The sequence below is a fragment of the Cyanistes caeruleus genome, chromosome Z (genome assembly GCF_971803275.1).
Source record: "Cyanistes caeruleus chromosome Z, bCyaCae1.hap1.1, whole genome shotgun sequence".
NCBI lineage: Eukaryota > Metazoa > Chordata > Aves > Passeriformes > Paridae > Cyanistes > Cyanistes caeruleus.
In genome coordinates, this window is record NC_141732.1 from 70,760,009 (window position 1) to 70,776,871 (window position 16,863).

At 40.7% G+C, this 16,863-nt stretch overlaps 1 protein-coding gene across 1 annotated transcript in view; it reads left to right on the forward strand.

Moving 5' to 3' along the window:
* The window catches only part of ADAMTS12 (ADAM metallopeptidase with thrombospondin type 1 motif 12), a 159,497-nt gene extending 143,010 nt beyond the window's left edge, over nucleotides 1–16,487 (forward strand). Inside the window, exons 20-24 of the mRNA XM_086867666.1 lie at nucleotides 2,964–3,116; nucleotides 6,235–6,408; nucleotides 8,029–8,175; nucleotides 9,913–10,066; nucleotides 12,725–16,487. Of these exons, the coding sequence (XP_086723792.1) occupies nucleotides 2,964–3,116; nucleotides 6,235–6,408; nucleotides 8,029–8,175; nucleotides 9,913–10,066; nucleotides 12,725–12,960 (864 nt within the window). The 3' untranslated portion in view covers nucleotides 12,961–16,487. The remainder of the gene's footprint in view (nucleotides 1–2,963; nucleotides 3,117–6,234; nucleotides 6,409–8,028; nucleotides 8,176–9,912; nucleotides 10,067–12,724) is intronic.
* The last annotated feature ends 376 nt before the right edge of the window (nucleotides 16,488–16,863 follow it).

A 16,863-nucleotide genomic window follows, 5' to 3' on the forward strand; every position in this document is an offset into this window, starting at 1 on the left:
CAGTTAGTTAATGAAAAGGCTGAGGAGAGCCTGGCATTGGACAGAGCCCTGCAGAACCATTTTTGAACAGTCTGTTCATTTTGACATTGAACCACTGAGAACCACTTTATTACAGTTTTTCAGTTAGTTGAACACCATTAGTCTTGTAATTAATAATACCTAAACTGTATTTCCATTTGCTAAAAGAGTGCTTTGCACAGTCACGTAAAGATGCATCACACCAGCCAGTTTCTTATTTCCATTAAGCCATGTTCCCCTGTCAGAAAAGGATATTAGACTCAATTGAATTATTTCTTCTAGATAGGTCCATGTGGGCTTTTATATTGCTTTATCATCTTCATCAGTATTTGCCATTTTGATCTTTATTGTTTAATAACTTGGTTTTTATCTTCTTGTGAAGTCAGCTTGGGTTACGCATTCCATTAGACCACAGATAGGATTTTTTGTTTTCCTCGAGATAAATTGAAAGATGCTCTTATCTAATCCTCTGTGACTTTTCCAATCTATTATAAAAATTCCCAACAGCACAAGGATTATTGAATGAACATTTGAATGAATTTAGAGATAAGGTTAATACATTTGGTTTCACAGAACTAATGAAGACAATTTGAGGATACTTAATGCATCTAACTTCGTTATTCTTTAATAATTAAGTAATCTTTTGCTACTCTCATTCAAGCTGTTGTTTCTTGTTAAAATAAACTTTACGGGAAGTGTGCCACATTGAACTTCATTTTTCAGATTTGAAGAAGTCATCAAAAAGAATTTATGTAGTCTTCATCTTTGGAGATATTCTGAAGCCATCTGGACATGGTTCTGGGTAAATGCCTCTAGGTGGCCCTACTTGAGCAGAGATTGTTTCCAATTTCAACCATTCCATATTTCTGCTAATAAAGTCAGCTATTCTCTTTCTCATTAAATGAATGTTATTTATTTCACATACACACTTTGCATCTGACATTCACAGAACCTTTTCTTTTTTGTTCATTACATTTATTTAATTTTCAGTCTACAGTTTTCTGACTTTATTTTTGCTCTTTCTGTTTGCCCATCCTTAGTAAAACTTTTAATCTGTTTTTAGATGACATCTCTCCAAGGCATTGGCATTTCAAGACCACTGCACCTATCCTGATGAATATCTTGCTGAGCTCTTTCTCTTTTAGTAGCTGCAAGTATTTTGACACAGCTTTGCTCTGTAGGAGATGTCCATACTGGTAAATAAATAGTGCCAAGAACAGTGATAGTCACTGAGTTGGAAAGGTGTGACAGGGCTGGCACTTGCCCCTTCAAGGGAGGGCACTAATTTGAGTAGGGCAAAACAGTGCCCTACATCCACTTCCACCAGTGCTTGTCTGTAACTTTTACTTCCTTTCCTACTTCTTTCCTGGGCCATTCTGGGCTATCACATTTCCCTTTATAAGAGCATTCTGCTAGCAAAGATACCCCGTTCCTACCAGACCAGCTCATTCTAACAGCCCCTTTGCAATTGGTCATGTAAAGACTGCACTTTCTCCCTCTGTGACAGACATCTACTGTGCCAAGAGAAAGTCTTGGTTCCCAAATGACAAAGGGAAAAGCAGTATGTTTTCAGAAACTTAGCATCAAACAACATTCAAGAAACGTAAGGCTTGATCCTGAAACAATTTAAAGTATCATGCCTTTCTCTCCTGACCCCATGCCTGCAGTAAACAGGGTTTGAAAGAATTCTGCTGTTTCACCTTCCTCAGACAAGAACATATATCTTCCTCAGTGTGATCTGCACAGCATCAACTGTGGAGCCATCTTTGCTTCTCATGTGTGCTCAGAATGGGGCTTTAGTCAAAGACTAAGCATCCCTTCAGTAAAGTCTTGGTGTTGTCAGACTGGTATAGCAAAGCTGGGGAAAGCATCAAGCCAACAGAGAGCAAGACAAGGGCAGTCCGTCCTCTCAGTCAGAAAAGTTGTCTTGGATATGTGTGTCACTAGGCAAAACTGAATATTCCTTTAACAGGACCTTTGTGGCCACTTGGACATGCATCCCAGGAGTCACCATGAGATAAAAAAATCTCCACTGTTGATTTTTTTTCCCTGCCTTAGCTTCAGCTGGAGTTTCCTTATTTTTCCAAGGACACTTACTCAGCATTCCATATTTAACTTTCCCGCTTCCTCACAGGGAGTTCAAACCACACAGTGGCATTTTCTTTATTCATCATTTTGCTGATCTAACTCAAGGTTATTTATGCTGTTTCTCATGCCAGCTACAGGCTGAGTAGTGTGTGTAGAATTAGGCTCTACATGTATAGTTCACTGACCTGCCCTTTCTAAGGCAGAAAAAGGTAAAAAAAGGTGTCTCCAAACACTTTTCAACTCCTCTGCTTCAGAATACAATGACAGTATTTGGGGTTTTTTGTGAGTAGTGTGCACTCTTGGGATATGGACTGGAATAATCAATGTTCTCTTTCCTCAGACACAAAAATCCTCCCAAATGTTGAAAACACTCAGCCACTTACTGAATTAACAATTTAGAGAAACATTTTCCTGTACAGTTTTCCTAAGATTCTCAGATATTTATTCAAGATTTTCAACATCATGCACTCAATTAGCTATCTCATCAGCAGTATTAGCGGTAGAGTGAGACCAATGCTGAAGATTTGATGTAATTATATTTTACTTTGGATCCCCAAAGATAAAAGAAGAAAACAGTGAAACAGCTGGTACAGATTTAGAATGTCTTGGTAAGCAGGGGTTTGCCAAAGAAAAGAAGTGTATAGTATAAATCAGGATTGGTTTTGTCTTAAGAAACCAAAAAAAGCCCTCCTTCAGAATGTTAAGTGAAATTTAGGTGAATTTGAAATATTTTTTTGGCTATCTCCAGTCTCATATCATCTAAAATGGCTCTAGATATTTGTACTTAGGTTCCAGGATTGTTTCCAGAATGATGTACTAATGTTGAGTTTGTCCCTGGCCCTCTTGCCCTCGTGCAGTGCTCTACGACCTGTGGAATGGGCGCTTTCTGGAGACATGTGGAGTGCAGCAGCAGGAACACATCTCACTGTCAGGACATGAAAAAGCCTGATCCTGCAAGGAGGTGTTATCTCCGCCCATGTGCTAGCTGGAAAACAGGAAATTGGAGCAAGGTAACTTCATTCAGAGCTGTGTGTGAACAGTAAGCTTGCAAATTTCAGTCAGTATGAAATTCTAAATACTTCATTTTTAAAACAATTATTTACTCAGTGAATGCATACATGATTCCCAGTTGACCATTCAGCTCTAATTTACTAATTTCCTGACCAAGTTATATCTGGAAACACATCTGCTGTGAATTTTGTCCTTCCTGTGGTGGGTTGTGCTCATTAACTCTTGCATCTACAGCCAAAGCAGGACTTCCTGCTCATGTTGCATAGAGATGACAGGGAAAAGCTGTACATAGTTGCTTGTGGCATCTTTTTAATCTCTGCCTCCAGGGGCATATCCTAATTTTAAGAAGCAGTGGGAATTTGGGAGAGGGAGTTGTTGTGCTCCTATTCACTCTTGTCATCATGTACTATCTCTTTTTACATTACATGGTCTGTTCCCCATTCATGTAACCTCTAGGTTTTACATTACATTTACATTTACAACGGAAAGAAAATAAAGGCAAATTGTACTAGACAGAATGCATGCTGTTTGTAGGATTCTGCTTAGTCCTAGTTTTGTAGCCATAGTCAAGGGACAGGAGAGTGTCCAGGGTGCTAAGTGGAACCCAAAGAATTGTGCTTGAGTCCCATTTTGGTATTTTAAGCTGTGTGAAGAACACCTGGAAGTACTTTGGTGACTTTTTGAAGCTTATTACATTTTGTCTTCATGCAGTCTGAAAATTGAGTTTCAAACCACAGGTTATTTTTCAAGACTAAAAAGAGATAATCTACAAAATTCTGTTTTAAATATTGTTGATTGAATAAGGAAGAAGATAGGTGTCTCAAAGTTTTCCAGTACAGACCATTTTTGTGGACAATTGGCCACAGTTGTTGCCATTGGGCTAGAGGGCAGGTTGATACAAATATAAGGTTATAGCTAAAAAACCTGTGTTATTATTGAGCTCTTAGACATAAAATTGATTTGTACAGGAATTACATGCCTCTTTAGAAAGTTCAGGAAAGGCCAAGGCTTTACATAACTACATTTAAGCCCTTGAAATTAATTTTGAAAGATACATAGACATCCTGCCCTCGCAGCTGCAGTAGGGCAATTTCACCTTCACTTTTTCTTCATAAATGTCATTGCTCTTGCAACAAGTGAATGATGGTCATGTCACAAAAAATAGCTAGCAATCGGGTTTAATGATAAAATATAACAGGAAGCAAATATTTTAAAATGTCAGGCCAGTTATGAAACAAGTTTGAGGCAAGAGGCTTCTCCTATCAGATTTGTGTTACCTTCCTTATTTTCCATCAAGGGAACTATACAAACCTAATCACAGTTTCATACATAAAAATGGTTAAATTTTGCTTTACAGGTGGCAGTTGTTTTTTGTTACTCATTTCAAACATTTTTAAGAAATGTCGCCACACATGATGTCTGGGTTCCCTGCTAGTGCTGTAGAGCTTTTTCTCTTCTTCTACTCTCATTTAATTTTTCCCCTCCCCTAAGAGAAAGGTGCTTCAGACTAAATCTTAAAGTCTGTCTTTGGTGCCAGATATAATTTGCATATATTTTGAGACTGCTGTACTCAGTTTCTTATGCGCTTACTTCTGTTCACCGTTTCTATCCAGTCAGAAATATGTCCTGTGGACAAGAGATGGGATTCCCTTTCCTTCCATTCTTCATCTCTTAGGGCAAGTTTTACATTCAGGTTCCTTGCTCAGCTAAAGGATGCTCATTTGTGCAAAGGAGAACAGAATCAATTGCTATTGCATCATACTGGTAAAGGTGAAAAGTGATGTTAGAAGCTTTCAGTGCTGCAGTTGGAATTAGCTTTAATTCTGCTTGAAGACAAAACACATATTTTTCCTTATCCCTGGGTGTGGAGGCTCAAAGGCCTGCCAGTGGGGCAGTGATACCTCAACCCTGGAGGGGCAAAAACAAGTAAAGAGAGACACCTGTCCAAGATTAGGGCGAGAAGAGCCTCCCTCCCATAGGCCTCTGCAGACTCATGTTAATGTTTTAAGTTCTATCGGTACATACAGTTGAACCCATCCCTGTTCAGCCCCTCTTCACCTTATTTGTAAGTTCCCTAGAATGTTCCCCGTTTTCTGATCCCTATTGGCCCTGATTTGCTGCATTGTTCCACCCCTGTTGTCCTGTTGGTTCCCCTAGTTGGCTGCCCCTCCTCTGCACCACTTTTACCTGTTCGTATTGACCCTCGACCCTCAGATCCACCCCTTTTCCCAATATTTAACCCTGTTCCCTCAACCCAGTTTCATCTTTGTCCCTGGACTTCCTTCAAGGCTCAGTAAAGGCTCAGAATTCTCTGCAAAAGAATGTATAAAAGAATGTATAAAAGAATGTCTTTGCCTGCTCTGTCAGCAATTTTAGCAAGCGTGTGCTGGGCCCCAAAAGTGCAGGTTGCTCTCAGGAATCTGCTGAAGTGCACTTCTTGACCTGGGTGGCAACTTCAGTTCTTCCTCAAGAGCAGGAAATGTCCTGAATTTTGGTGCCTGGAGACAGGACCTGATGATGCTGCATGAGGCTTGGAAGAAGCTGTGCCTAGAAAAAGGAGGCTGGAAGGGTTCACATAGCTCCTCATCAGAGCTCTAAGCTGAGCATTGATTTCACAGGCTTTGAGTGGGGCTCAGGGAGCCTCTCCCTTCCCTCCCACCCTCTCAAACTGAGGCTGCTCTTGGGGTATGGAATCTCCTGGTGCCATGGAGGGACAAGGAAGGTGAGGGTGGGAAACTGCTACTCACTCCTCTCGTCTCACTGAAGCAACTAAGGAACTGACAATATCCCTGCATATAGAATCCATTTTTTGTATTTATTGCATTATGACTCTTTCACTGTGACATTTTTGTAAACAGCTGGCAAGATTTCCTGATTAGATACGTACCCATATTATTCCTGGCCATAGCAGTGTAGCAGGGGAAGTACTTACATGGCATGTTCAAGCTGCTGTGAGGAAAACCAGTGTTTGAGCCCCACGACGGATTGGTGTTACAGTAAACTGGAAATTCCTTCTGTTCAGGATGCTCAAAGCTCAGGCTGTCCTCCTGCTCTGTGTCTGGGGAAGGTACAGTCCCTCAGCAGATCATCATGTGCCCCTCTCTGTTTTGTGTACAGTGCTCTGTGAATTGCAGCGGAGGCTTCAAGACCCGAGACGTTCACTGCATTGATGTTCGGGAAAAGCGGCTGCTCAGGCCTTTCCATTGCCAGCTACTCGGCTATAAACCACAGTTCAACACTAGTTGTAACACAGAACCTTGCTTGCAATGGCATGTGGAGTCCTGGAGTGAGGTACTGTTCTTTAAAAGAAGCTTTGTGAATCAGCAGTTTCCCTTCAGGTAACAGCAGCTGTTGGAAGCCGTGCTGTCAGGTAGAATTCTGCTCCAAGGAAGACACACAGCCTGTGAGCTCTTGTGTATGGCTACAGCAAAAATTAGCACAGGTGTTCATAAGGCTTCACAGAATCATTCTTAGGACTGTGTGTGATTTACAGCTGGAGCTGTAAATTACCATACCCTGAAAGGGAGAAGCAGATGGCCTGGAAGAAAATGTGTTCCAGCAATCCTATTGGATCAGTAAACGTGGTTCATTTATATGAATCCTTTTTGCTGCTGTTTTAATGTTGCCTTCTCATTATTGCAAATTTAGAATTTTCCTTTACACTTTTGGACTGAAATTTTATGGAGCAAAGGCTTACACCAGACATAATATAAATCTGACTTTTGGGTCCCTTTGTAATATAAATCTGTGCCAACAAACTCAGAGGCAGCCAGGCACATATTTATGTCAGCTAAAGCACGTGGCCTGATTATATTTTAGGATTTAGCTCCACTGAAAGCAGCTCTGGAGAAAGTGTCTTGATGTTTGCAGCCCTGTGTACCTAGTGCTTTGGGATTTTAAGGGAGGTGATCACATTTTCTTTACAGAGTACCAGCAAATCACACCTGGAGGAGACCAGGGTATGCTGTCAGCACAATAAGCAGGGGTTGGAAAAATAAAAACAGCCAAATGATTGCATTTGATTGCCACTTAAAATAATTTATAAAAACACTAGTCCAACCCTGGCAGTTGTCCTCATGTTAAGGACGCTGGATAGAAATGGATTGAAAAGGTTCATTTATCACATGTCATCTATATTGTTCTGTCCATACAATTCCTTGTAGGACAGTAACAGTACATTATTCAAAGTATATTCGATACCTTGTTTCATATCAGAGTATGAAATACTTTGTGTATTTCAAGCAGACCCTACTACAGACTTAGTGAAAAAATAGTAAGAAATCAGTGGCTATGTAATTCTAGGATGTAGACAGAAGAATGTTTAAAAAATAACCTGGGTCACTATCTTTGCTGACACTTTTACTACCAAAGAGTTCAGTTGTTGTATGGATTGAATTTTAATGTCCCAAACCAATTCATAAAAATGAGATGCTGCATTTTATGAACTTGTTCTTTCTTCATTTAATATTACAGATTAATCCTGCAGACATATGACTTCTAATTCTTGTTTGAGATGCTACTGGTGTTGGTGATGCTGATGAGCAGTTCTGTGCTGCCTGTTCTGTGTTGCCTGTTCTGTGTTGCCTGTTCTGTGTTGCCACTTCTACTCTGCCCTTTAGTCCTTCCAGTATTATGTGCCAGGAGCAGATTTTCGAGTGTCATATTTTTCTCAGTCTCTTTCCAAGCACATGCAATAAGTGTCTCAGTGCAGAGCTTTTCTTCATGCCTGGACTTCAGGTCTTGATGTGCTGGCTAGCCTGTACATCTTTCTAAACCCATGGGCCTGTGACTCTGGATTCTTGTTATCTGTGGCCCCACATTTCTGAATGAACATGTCCAGCCATCTTTGTGATCTGTTTCTGGTTCCTCACCCTTTCCTGGCTCTCTCTGACTGTGCCCCTCTTTTGCCAGTGTTCGAGGACGTGTGGTGGTGGCCAGCAGGAGCGGCACATCTCCTGCCCGCGGGAAGGGCACTGTGACTGGACCCAAAGACCTGACACCACTGTGTCGTGTAACAGCCAGCCTTGCACACAGTGGATTCACCAGGCCTGGAGCCCGGTAGGATTCAGTTTATTTCTGTTTTACTTTTTGTCATGAGTTGGCCACATTGGGTCATGTTATCCACTTGTCTCTCAACATCAGCGCCTGTGGCAAGTACAGTTTTTATGCACAGCTGAAGCTGCAGGAGAAGAACTTCTGAAAACATTACTGCACATTTCATAGCCAGCCCATGTTCCTTCAGGTGACAGATATTGTAGCTTCTATTTTTTGTTGCTTTATTAGATGTCATTGGAAGTCTGGGATTTTTTTATCTTGTCTAAGAACAAAGAAATTTTACCAGTAACATTCTTCCACTGCACGTTTGAAATTTTCCACTGTTTGAAGCTATTGAGGGGATTGGGTGAACCTCAAAACAACTTTGGGGAATATTGTACTTGCCTACACAAAGAGAAATTCTGAATTTTTGCCAATTGTCTCCTACTTAGTACCTGGAAATTTTATTGACAAATATGAGGTATATCTTTGGGGAACCTTCCAGTATCTGCTATACATATTTATCTATAAGGAAACTAGTATATCTAATAAACCTTTCTCTCTAGTTTCCTTAATAAACACTGCATACATTACAAGAGCTCCACACAGAAGAATGGGATACTGAAGGAATGCTAAAAGCAGGAGCCACAAATCAGAAAACACTGTAATCTCATTTAAGACAGAAAATTCAATTAGTTGCTTTTGACACAGGCCATTAGATGAGACATGACTATTATGTAATGTAGAGTTAGTGTAACACTTACATATGGAAATGAAACACATAAAATTAGCAACAGAATACCAAACATTATACCAACTACTTTACTTATTAATCCCATATCAATGTATTCATTAATGATTTTACTTTATAAAAATCTATTTTAAACATCAATATAAAGTTTTTGCAAGAATACTTAAGGTATTTCAGTGTACCTCATGCCAGCACTATTGTGCTTCATGTACAGAGATACACATTAGAGAGGGGATAATTTGCAGAAAAATGGCAGAGGTTCCACTCCTGTCTTTATCTCTTGTGCTTCATTTACTGACATTCTCTATCTGCTGAATTCTTTATCTCATTTATCTGCTGGCATTATTTATCTGTACAGAAAAAAAAATTGAAACTAATCAGGATTCTCAGGCGCTCTGGGAAGTCACTAGAGTCAAGTACATTTACAGAATGGTACAGGAAGATATTTTAAAAGTGTTTGTGTTTTATGGCCTTCTGTGTGCAGCCAGAACAAGCATCTGGCAGTTCTTTCATGATCACAAAAAAAGGGTAACCTCTGTTTGAAAGCCAGGAAAGAAACAAAACCTTTTGAGGCTTTTTTAAAAATCTTAGCTTGGTCATTTAAAGACCTAACATTACAATTGGTTATTCATGTTTAACTTAGATATTCAGAAAACACAGGAAGCAAAAACCATCCTAATTTGTATGAATTTGGTTTATGAGTCTCTTATATTGTTGAACTGACACTGCAAAGTAATCCTTTTCCTCCTCTGTAGAAAACAGTCCTCTCCCCCCTATTTACACATTCCAAGATGCTGTGTTTGTACTATTTACCCTCTACTGTATCCTGCCAAATGTGACCACAATGCACCATGGTGGTGTCTGGTTGGAGCATACAGTACACAGAGTACTGTAATGCCATTGCTTCTGGATCACATAGCAGTTTTAGCTTCCTGTCACATCACAGCTCAACTATTGTCATGTTACAAAGTTTCCATGAAAAAAAATTTATGTATGTTAAAATTTTTCAGTGTTCTGTTTCTTGTGGAGGGGGAATTCAGCAAAGAACTGTGGAATGCATGAATACAGAAACTAATGAAACTGAAGATGACAGTATGTGCACGGATAAACCCAAGCCCACAAAACATCAGAAATGTAATCTGCAAGACTGCAGGAAAAATACAGGTAAAGTAATACACCTGCATGGAACAGTTTTCTCTCAGTTTGTGCTGAGATTCTGCAATAAGTGAGAGCTGACTCAATCTATCAGCTTCTTCTGAGTAGTGTGGGCTCAGTGATTACAGGTCACCGTGGCCTGCTACTGCTCAGCTGCTCTGTTGGCAGTACCACACTGTTTTCTCTTCCAGCACTTCTGGCCTTGTGCTGCCATGGTGGGGAGTGCAGCCTCGGAGCATGCATCCCTAATTTATGATGGCACAGCTAAATTAGTAGGTCTGCTTGTGCTGGCCTGTTTTAGGTACCTCATGCTGCAATGAGGGCTGTGGAAGGACACACAGTGAGTCCAAACTGATGCAATTTCTTAAGATAGATCGCTCTATGGAAGCTGTAAGTTCTGGACCGGGAGTGCAAGCAAGAAAATTCTAACAGATACTGTAAAAAAAACAACAGTGTCCCACGTGGTGAGACTGTTGAAATCAAGAGGTGGAGAGAAGTACTCTTGTGAGTACTTGTGGGGGTGTCCTGTACCTTCAAAGGAGACCAGCTGTGTACATGGTTTACAGCCCAAAAAAAAGGCATCAGGGGAAGGGGGAAGCTTATGGAAGGATACACATCTTTATGTGCAGTCTGTGTACTGCTGTATCCAGCAGGTCCCCTCTAAGAACAGCAATGGCTCACAGTTCTAGAAAAACTTCCAAAGTTTTAGAAAAAGTTGTAGAAAAACTTTCAGAAGCCTTTTGGAGCATGATCTTCTCTATTAGTCAGTGCTAAGGGTCTAATCTGAGAGTGAGACAATGGTTTGAATCCTGAGGGTAGTGCAGATCTGACATGCTCTTGAGAGTGATGCATCAGTCCTGCTGCTTTTCAAAGAGTTTTAGCACATGTTTTTCCCTGGGGTGGATTGGTCTGCTTGTTTCCTGTCCCTCCCATGTTCAGCAAGATAGAGTCAGATAAATACCGCCTACACATATTAGTAATAGTTCCTTCTGTGAATAAAAGCTCAAGCAGCCTGTAAAACATAAGAAATGCCCTGCTGGGTAAGCACTGGTCTGTGCAGCCCACCCTTATGTCTCCAACAATGGCATTAAAAAATGCTGCTTAGTAGGAATGCAGGAGCTTGGTGTTTTCCTGAGATTCATTTCCGTGATAGTCCTCCAGCATTCCCAACTGACATATATTAGGACTATTAAGAGTTCTCCATGTAGTGCATTTTTATTTAAACTTCCTTTAATATGTTGCAAACTCTTTTTGATGCTGTGATGCTGTCTGCTTCCACCCTCTCGGGGCAGCAAGTTGACAGAATCATGGAATCGTCAAGGTTGGAAGAGACCCTGCAGTCCAACCACGCACCCAGCAGTGCCCCTGTAACCCCCTGAACCACCAAAGCACATCACCCAGTGCCAGATCCAGACACCTCGTACACCTCCAGGGATGGTGACTCCACCACCTCCCCAAGCAGCCTATTCAATGCCTGACCACCCTAACAGTGAAAAATTTTTTCTAAAGTTATTCTGAACCTCCCCTGTCTCAGCTTAAGGCCATTCCTCTTGTCCTCTCACTGTAGGTGTGGCAAAGCAGGCTGACCCCCACCTCACTACAAACTCCTTTCAGGTAACTGTACAGACCTGTAATCCCCTGGATCATCCTTCTGACCCTCCTGTAAATGGACATTAAATTTGCTAGTTTCCAGTCAGCTGGAAGGTTAACCAGGACTGCTGGTAGGTGACTGAGAGTGGTTTGGCAAGTTTTCTCACACTGATTTCCTCGTTACTCTGGGACAAGTCTCATCTGGGGCTGTAGACTTGTGAGTGTCTCAATTGGCAAAACATGTCCCTAACCATCTCCTCCTGAATTATGGCAGCTTTGTTCTGCTGCCTATCCCTAACTTCCAGCTCTGGGGGCTGGATATCCTGAGGACAGCTATTCTAGGAGTTCACAGCTTGGTGTGAAAAAAACCTGCTTTCATCTGTTTTAAACTACCTTTATACAAGTTTTCATTGAGTTTCTCCAATTTCAGTGTTGAGGGGTTTGCTGGAGAACAGCCTTGCTAATATACCATCTTCTTGCTTTTGCACACCTTGTCTTCTCACAGCTGAGGACCTTCAGTTTCTGATACCTGTCTAAATCTGGCCCATCTCAGTTCATTAGAGCTTCCAGGGACCTATCAGACAGCAGCAGTCCCTGCTGTACTCTGATGCTGCAGGAATTAAAGCATAGCCAAGCTGAACATGCATGTGCACTGTCTGTGCTCTCCTGCCTGCCCTGACTGGCTGTGCAGCACTCTGCCAGCCCATGCTGCTTGTCTTAGGGGCAGTTACAAGAATGCAAAAGTACCAAACCCAAATCATTGCTGCCAGACTTTCTCTGGCAGTCCTTATCAGCAGAAAAGTCAAAGTGGAAAACATAGATCAGCTGTATCTGGCACAAAAGTAGACTCGCTCAACAGTCATGAGTGCTGTGTTTTCCAAAACAGAAGGTCTTGTGTTCACTAAAAGATCCTAGAATTTCAGAGCGAGGTCAAGCTGACCCATAATACAGGGAAGAGAAAGCCACCATAAGAAAGACCCTTAATAGACACAAGTGTCTGGCACAAATAAAAATTCTAGAAATACAGGGAGTGTGTCAGCAAATTACAGCTAATTCTTATCATCTTCTTCCCCACAGGGCTGCCCTGCAGCAAAGACCAGCTGTCAGTTCACTTCTGCCAGAGGCTGAAAGGCATTGGCAAGTGCTTGCTGCCATCAATACAGACTCAGTGCTGCTTCACATGTAGTCAGCCCCGAATTAGAAGCAAAGCAAGACATGGAGATCAGCGAGGCTTCAAACAGCAAAATTACACTAAATCTAGAAGAAAACCACCTCAAAACCAAGGGAACAACAACCAAGCAGCTTGGCAGTAGCTGTTTCTTTTCTTGTTTCCTTGAATAGAGCTTCTGTTTACAGGTTTTGTGTTCCTTACGTTTTTCTGAACCATCCAGCATAAATGGAAATCTGTGATCAAAACTGGGAAAATACATTGCCTAGGGTTATCAGTCATAATTTACTGCTTCAGTTTTTCTCTGTAATAGTCCTAAAATTGTAACATAATTTTCCATGTACCAGCAGCTAGTATTTCTTAGGCATGCATAGGCACTAGAAACAGGCTTGCAAGAATTTTCTGATTTTTTGTAATGAGTGCTTAACTTGTTCTTCCAACTCTTTTCCAAAACCTACTTGAAACACCAGCCCTGCTTATTCAAGAGTGCTTAGTGAAGGTGGCCCTTGGGGCAACAGACATACCTGTGCCATGGGCCAGTTCTCTTAATGCTCACTTGCCTTTCTTTTTTAGGAATAAAGGTGGAGTGGAAGTTTTTCTCTAAATTCATTGCTCACTTCATAAATTTAAAAGCAGAGTTTTGTAAAAACTGCTTGTGATAGGCAGGATGAATTGAAATACTGTTTTTTTTCAGGAAGAAAAAAAAATATTAGCTCAGTACTTGACTGAACCTCTAAAGGATACCTCAGCCATAACCTGTTCTTGACAGTTTTCTTCTGCTACAAATGTCTTGCTGTAAATTGAAAATCCCATAACATATGGGATGTTAAGTTCCCAAATATGTTTTAAGCAGCATTTCTTGGTACCACAAAAGCCAAGTTGTTTGCATCTACCACCTTAATAGTCATAAAATCATTTAGGTTGGAAAAGACCTTTAAGATCAACAAGTCCAACCTCTAACCCAGTGCTGCCAAGTCCACACCCCTAAGTGCCATGTCTGCTCATATTTTCTACACATTTAGGGGAGAAACCAGCAATATCTTTTAGACAGTTTTATACATTCCATCTGATAGAATAATTTTAGTATAAAGGAAAAATGGGTTTTGCAGATCTTTTGCTAGACAGACAGTAACATTCTTAACTATCATCTATAGTTCCTCTCCATTTAAAATCAACTATCCAAGGCCATTTGAGATTAGATAACACAACCAAGTCAAAACTATGTCCAGTCTCTATAGCTGCAGGTATTCAGATACAAATGGTACATGTCAGCAGGGCACAAAAAGCTGTCTGGAAATTGATGGAACATAGTGGTTGTACCAGCTAATTCTGCAACTAAAATTTAACCTCAACACTTACCCTTTGGAAAGGGTGGTGTTCTCCCTCTCTTGACTTCTCACTTCCACCAGTTTCATGTCAGTGGTCAGCTCCATTTAGTTCAAGAATGTTACAGATACTGAACAGAGGAATCAGGAAGCTTCACTGTAGTGGTTTCCACCTTTTACAGCGCAAAGAGTAAAGGGGTCACATAGTGAGAAAGCAAAAGACTTCTAAGCTGATGTAGGTAAGGAGAATTGGAGGTTGAGTCTTTTGCATTTAGAAACTGGAATCTTTCTGTTGTTTGACAAATGAAAAAGGAAGGAGCAATGAGGTAGCCCAGATAAACAGTTTTTCTAATTTCATGTTAACTTACATGATAGAATTCAATTTTACAGACCTTGTCTGCAGCTTCTGATATGGCATGCATGCATTTCAGGTGGAAATGTCTCATGCTACATTTTCAAATCAATTTTTCTCCATCAGAATAAAGGCCAGCTAGCAACTGGAAACCCTGTAATTCACACAGATATTCAGTGATAAAGCTATTGTTTCATCCAATATCTCCCAACAGAGCATAAACCCACATTCACAAGAGCACTCTACCACCTCAGTTACAGCGGATTTTTCCCGCAGTGTAAATCCATAATCACAGTGGAGCTGAGGGCTGCTGGAACAGTAATCTGAGGCCCAGAATAGTATCTGCGTAGCTCAGGCCTCAGGCATAAGGGCACCACTAGCCAAATAGCGTATCTGTTTTGCTAGTGATGAAATTGCCAAAACAAACTTCAGGGAACCAAGACTGGACCCTTTGAACAAAGCTGGGTATTTTGAAGACAGCTGGACGAGAGAAGACATTTATATTCCTTTGGAATTCAGTAGGATTTGGACACCTTCGTTCTTCTGGCTTTTTTGAAAAATCTCAGATTTTCACCCTACTTTACCCTACCTTACAATTTCAGACTGTAGTACAGGTAAATGCACATTTTATGTAGTATATGGTGAGACACATGGTCATGAATCCAAGTGTCACTGTGGTTACAGAACTATAACTAGCAGTAGCTTTTTTTTTTTCTAGACAGGCCTTTATGAAAGTTAATAGAAGTATTTCAGCCTGGCTATAATGTATTAACCTAATGGTGGCCACGAGTCGAATTATCATTTTTCAAAGGTTTGTGTCCTTTGGCTAAGGACTTACTTCTTCACTTGAAGTCTCTGGGAGTTCAAAATATGCAGCATGGTAAGGTTAGATTCAGTAACCTCTGTGATGGCAATATAACCCCAGTTTTAGGTGCTGATAAAACAAAACCCACTGTTTAAAATGTGGTGCTAGGTTAACATGGGGATGACTTGCAGTGGTGCACGTGTGTGTATGCACACACTCTTAAAATAGTCTGTGTCTGTGGTGTTGCTGGCCAATGCCAGACATGATGCTTTTAAGTTTCACAGTTTGCTTCTCTCCTTCTGGGGACCCTTTGAGCAATAGAAATCTGGGCAGTTCTTACTCCTCTGGGCACAGAAATACTGAATCATGTGCAGGAGTAGAAGTGTCCCGCCTGATTCAGGAAGAATTTGGGCAGGGCTTGGGCTGGGGCTGCATGGTGTAGAGCAGTTCCCTGACAGCCAAACAACCTGGACTGGTGGGCAGTGCAGGTGCTCCTCACATTCCCAGAAGAATTCCATGGGATTTGGGCAGGACAGAGTTGTGTGTCAGATTACTCTGTGTAGAGGTGCCTGCATAACACTTTATCCAGAGGTCAGCAGAAGGAGGCCACCAGGTATGTGGGCTAATGAGAAAAGAGCTGACTGAGTGGATATGGTGCAGGTTGGAGGAAAATACCTGCAAGAGTTATCCTTTCCAGTGCTCCTTAGGGCTAGTATAGAGTTAAACCAATTCTGCCTTCATTGTTTTCTTCAGGGAGCTATTATTTCATTTGAAATGAATAAAAAGTGAATAAATGATATTATGGACATTAGTCAGAATAATCTTTCTACCCAGGGAAATACAGTCATTACTGTTTCTCAGCTTAAAACTTTAGGGAAAATACTGTGACAACAGGAACCTTTTTAACAGAGCAGTGCCACTGCTATTATGACACAACTGTTCTTAAGTAAAGGTGGATTTATAATCTAAACCCAGATGGTCAATAGTCTCAAAACTGAATTGAATACTAACTGCAGAGGTGTATTAATATTATATTATTGTATTAGCCCGAGACACATCAGCTTCAACAGATTGCTCAGGAAAAAAATGTGTATTTGTCACATTCACAGCTTGTTCTAACATTTCAAGGTTTAAAAAGCAAACTATGATGACATATTTGTTTCAAGCTTCAATAAATGGCATTGCATATGTTTGATGTCTCTGGTTTTTTGTGTTTCCAGTGCAAGAAGATTTGTACAGTGAAATTTCCAGGAAAAAAACAAAAGTTTAAAAAATATTTTTTATACGCCAGGGATCCCCATCACCGAATTGTTTTGGTGCTTGATACTCCAGCATAAAAGAGATCATTAAAATGGGTGAGGGGAAAAAGTAGAAGAATAGGACATGGTGCTGAGTAGAAATATACACTAAAAGGCTTCATTACTTCCTGTGAAACAGAGGAAATCTTACCACTTCTAGTCTAAGCAGGTATGTCTTAATTTATTGCTGATTCAGTCTATTACAGAATTAATTATTTTTTTAATAGACAGAAAACTAACAGACATAAGACTTAAATAATGAATAAGG